This window comes from Anopheles bellator, unplaced genomic scaffold (genome assembly GCF_943735745.2).
Source record: "Anopheles bellator unplaced genomic scaffold, idAnoBellAS_SP24_06.2 scaffold00194_ctg1, whole genome shotgun sequence".
In the NCBI taxonomy this organism is placed as follows: Eukaryota; Metazoa; Arthropoda; class Insecta; order Diptera; family Culicidae; genus Anopheles; species Anopheles bellator.
Window position 1 is genome coordinate 6,220 of NW_026684362.1, and position 4,737 is coordinate 10,956.

At 49.3% G+C, this 4,737-nt stretch overlaps 1 protein-coding gene across 1 annotated transcript; it reads left to right on the forward strand.

Annotated features, from left to right (window-relative positions):
* Nucleotides 1-452: 452 nt before the first annotated feature.
* LOC131214191 (uncharacterized) lies at nt 453-4,686 on the forward strand (the record flags this gene model as incomplete). Its single annotated transcript, XM_058208571.1, is given in 8 exon segments — nt 453-819; nt 912-1,226; nt 1,288-1,461; nt 2,760-2,952; nt 3,057-3,884; nt 3,886-3,999; nt 4,077-4,332; nt 4,408-4,686. Coding segments are annotated over 8 exon segments (2,526 nt in total), but the record flags the coding sequence as incomplete, so codon positions are not given.
* Nucleotides 4,687-4,737: the final 51 nt, after the last annotated feature.

Genomic DNA, 4,737 nt, shown 5'->3' on the forward strand with positions numbered 1-4,737 from the left:
AGCGTTGGCTTGTGCATCTTGTAAAATATATAGCCTCAGATTTTGTGTCGTTAATTTGAAGTTTCCATGTGTTGCAAATAATTTGAGTACTTTTGAAGGGCTCCGTTAAGTTTGTTAGTGACTGTTTGCGGTTGTCCCTTCGGCGCTGATGGCATTGATATTATGTGCATAGATATTGTATAGATATTGTGTGCAGTTTTGGACTCTGGGGATGTCCCAGATGTATATATTGAATTTATATTGAGAAAGGACAAGAATTGGTTCGTAGTGGAAAGAGACGGTTGAAAACCGTATTGTATGGGCTGTATCTCTTTCTACCTGTTGACCTCTTGATACTCACGGTTTTTGTTTTTTATTTTATACAAGCACTACCCGATTGCGACCGATCCGACAGTGAACTCCGTTCAAAATAAAAATTGTCGTACAAAGTGTTCGCGTTAGCAAGCAGAAAAATGTATCCTGAACGGCGAGCACTTCAAAAAAACGCCAAGCCAAGCTGTTACGAGTATCACGGAGATAGCTACCCAAGGTTTGACAATAACAAACTGGAATCCGCTCGTCAAGTGTTAAACAGTGGCACGGAAGATCAACGTGAAACGGCGGCCGCACTGGCCCACAAAATGACGGAGATCTCCAACAACAGCCCGGACCTAAGTATAGCGCAATTGCAGCAACAACTGCTGTGCGCGTTGAGTCAACATGTACCGTGCATTCCGCTGGATCCACGGGCGGCGGTGGTCCAGGATTGGAACATCGAACCGATCGAAATCCGGGACAATTCTGATAGAGTTATTGGGCACTTTTGGCACCGTGGTTTACGTAAGTTCGCCTTATCATAGATTTATCATATTACATTGCATTACATCGCCTTATCATAGATTTATCATTACATGTACGATCCATTATTACAGAAAACACACTTCGCGAACTCAACCTATCCAGCGGTGCCACTTTGGATCTCCACGTGAAAGGCGTGCCATTGGAGCGTGCCGAAAAGAGTGCTGGACTGCAAGCATGGACTATTTATGCAAGGGAACATGAAGCACGCAAATCACCGGGCGAACCTTTCGTCCTAAGTGTCTTTTGTAGTACCTTAAAACCAGAGGCGCACCAACTACTCGGCACGCTTGGCCGGGAAATAGAAGATTCTCGTGCAGGAAATCCGGAGTGTTGTGTTAAGATCAGAGCACTTCTTTCTGACACTGTGGCACGCGCGATCGTTAAAGGTAGGTTCCCGGCGTCTTGTTACAGTTTCCTAATTTCATTTCGTTTTCATTATAATTACAGAGACGGTGCAACAAATTGGCTACTTTGGGTGCACAAAATGCACCATCCAGGGTATCCACAGGGAAGGCATCAGCAGTGTGTCGTTCCACGACACTACGACATGTGAACTGCGAACAAATGCCAAATTTGTGGAATTCAAGTACGTTCCCTTTCATCATGCACCCAAGGTGCAAGGTGAGATTCCGCTAAAGGCATTCGGAATTGACCTAATCAAGGACGTGACAATTGGGGACGATCGGCACTTACTGCATTTAGGGGTTACCAAAACCTTTGTTGACACATTCGTATTTGGTCGGCATAAAATCGCCAAAATAGAAGATGTCGAGTTGGATTGGCTGCAGAAACAATTGCAAAAAGTCAACTTTCCGCATGAAAGGAAACACAGACGCTTCACCAATCTTAGCATGTGGTGGCCACATTGGATGTGGGCGTTCATGCTAGATGTTGTTGGAATTGTGCTACTAAATGCAGTGCTACCCAAAGAGCACTTTAAAATTTACAATGATTTACATTGGGCGGTTGCAATTTGCAACCGGACCCGCAACAAAAAATTATTGAAGTTTGCTCACGAATTATTCCAACAATTCGTTTCAAGGTACTACAGGGCAGTCGACTTTGTACCTAGCAACATACACAACCTCCTTCATCTAGTGCCGGAGGTTAGAGATAAGGGTCCGTTGCCATTTCAGTCAACTAACCCTTTCGAAGATATCCTTCGCACCATCAGCCAAACGATGGATTCAAACGACAGTGAACAAGCGATTCGTCACGTGGTAACGACTCTTCTGCTGCACGAAAAAACACGCTCCCCTCGTCTCCCCCTCGTTGATGGAGGCCCCGTCCCTACGGAGAACGGCCTCAGAATTCAAGTGAGAGAAAACTTCTTGCTAAGAAGCCACGAGATATCGCCAAACGAAGCCGATTCATGGTTTTTAACGTCGGATTATCAAGTTGTGAAGTTCAGACGAGCTTCGCGACTGCAATGTGGTCGGCTAGTTATAGAAGGCCATCATTTGGCCAAAGAAGCGGAGAAGGGTTACGCACATTGGTGCGATTTGCCGCCAGAATACAACGTTTTCATCACAAAAGCACAAATATCACAGAATTTGAGGGAGTTTTTTGTTGACGAACTATTATGCAAACTTTGTGTGATAGATTTGCCCCTTTACAGGGCGTTTGTTCCGTTGTTCGAGTCGTTCGAACCAGAAGTTTAAATTTTCAAATCATCATCATCATCACAGGTAATATTTTTGGCGGGCAAGTTCCATCAACTGGGAATATTTAATTGTTTAATATTCCCACATGAAATATATGTTTTAATATGTTTTATTTAATATTTTATTTAATTGTTTAATTCTTCCAGCGCGGGAACAGCGAACATCACCCTTTATCGCGCCCTGTTCCGCCCTCGGTACGCCGCCGAAACCGCCACGATTAATCTGGCTCCCGGCTTCGAGTGCTCTCCTTTCTAGGGACGATCAGCATCGCCAGCATCATCATCATCAGTGTCATAAACACCAATAGTGTCAGATGCTCGTTTTTGCGCCATAGTCTAGCTGGGAAGAGCAGCATTGTGTACCACTTTCAGCACGTTCAGGCAAGCGCCGTAAATCAATTACCTCGTTGTGAAGTGGACCTTACGCTGCGAGCACAACAGAGCTCCCAGTGAGTCCTCCATGCTACAGACAAACAACTAAGTTACCCCGGAGTCTTGGGTGGAGTGGATTAGATTGCAGAAAAGCGGTTCCGCACGGTCACGCGGCCAGTTAATGTGGTCCCTCTATTCATCGCATCTCGAAACCACAACCAATCTTAACCGGACGGCAACGCACAGGGTGGCTCCCGGAGCTTAATGCAGGCGATTTGCCGTTCGACAGCAATGAATTCTCCGGCTGCGACGGGACAAGGGCACGGCACGGCTCTTTTATCATCCCGCAAAACCTTGACGAAACGGAAGAGGACAATATCCCGCCGGCACCGGAACCAGCGTCGGCCCCGCTCAGTCCGGCAATCATCGCCGAGTTGTCTCCCACGATCGAGCGGGCAGCGCTGGTGAACGAAATCCTGACGACCCCGGCCGAGGACGTGGCCGATCCGGTCGACGGCAAGAAGATCTCGATCGCGGTCTACCTGGGGCAACCGGATTCGTTCCCGAAGTACGCGGAGGAGATGAATGAATGTGATAACTTTTACCACTCGTCGCCGGACGACGATGAGGACAGTAAGCTGGAGGGCGGTGGTAAAGCCGGTCGGTCCTCGTTCTCCGTCGGCACCGATCTGGAGGCGAACGAGTTCATCATCGCGTACACGTACATTTCGGGCAAGACGACCTGGCAGAACCTAGACTACATCGTGCGGAAGACGTTCAAGGACTATCTGTCGCGCATCGATCCGGGCACGAACCTGGGGCTTAACACGGACTCGATCACCTCGTACCACCTCGGGGAGGCGAAGCGTGGCCCGGAGATGGGCTTCCCGGAGCTGCTGCCCTGTGGCTACATCATCGGCAACGTGAAGACCCTCTACATCTGTCTGCAAGGCGTCGGTAGCCTGGCGTTCGATAGTCTGATTCTGCGAAACATCGTCCATCGGTACATCGGTACTGTGTGGCCCGAGTGGCACCGGAAAGTCGTATTTGGCTCGCAAACTGGCCGAATTCCTGGTGGCCCGTGCCGGGTGCGATAATCCGATCGAAGCGATCGCCACTTTCAAGTACGTTCCCCGAACGGCGGCATGTTGCGTTTTGTCCGAATTTCGATTGATTAATGTTTATTTTTTTCGCTTTCCAGCGTTGATCACAAGTCTTCGAAGGAGTTGCAACAATACCTTGGCCACATAGCGGAGCAAGCGTCGATGGCGAACGCTGCCGCCGAAGATCTGCCGGCGGTGATCATTCTGGACAATCTGCACCACGCATCGGCCCTTGGCGATGTGTTTTCTTGCCTCCTGAGTGCAACGGCCTCCAAGCTGCCCTGCATCATCGGCACTATGTCGCAGGCAACGTGCAACACCACCAACCTGCAGCTTCATCACAACTTCCGATGGGTGAGTTGACGAGAGCGCTCTCAGATCCATTCGGTGCTAACGGCCGTGATATTTTATTCCCGATTCCCGTTGCAGGTTCTGACGGCGAATCATATGGAACCGGTGAAGGGTTTCTTGGGGCGTTTTCTACGCCGCAAGCTATTCACGGTGGAACTGCACAATCAGCAACAGCAACCGCAGCTCGAGAAGGTGCTCAAGTGGCTGCCGACCGTCTGGCAGCACATCAATAGCTTCCTCGAGACTCACAGCGCGAGCGACGTCACGATCGGGCCCCGGTTGTTCCTGTCCTGTCCGATGAACCTGCCCGATTCACAAGTGTGGTTCACGGACGTTTGGAACTTTTCCGCCCTTTCTGTCTGTCCCCTTGCAGGAAGTGGCGGGCTCAAGCGAAACAAAAGCACTGCG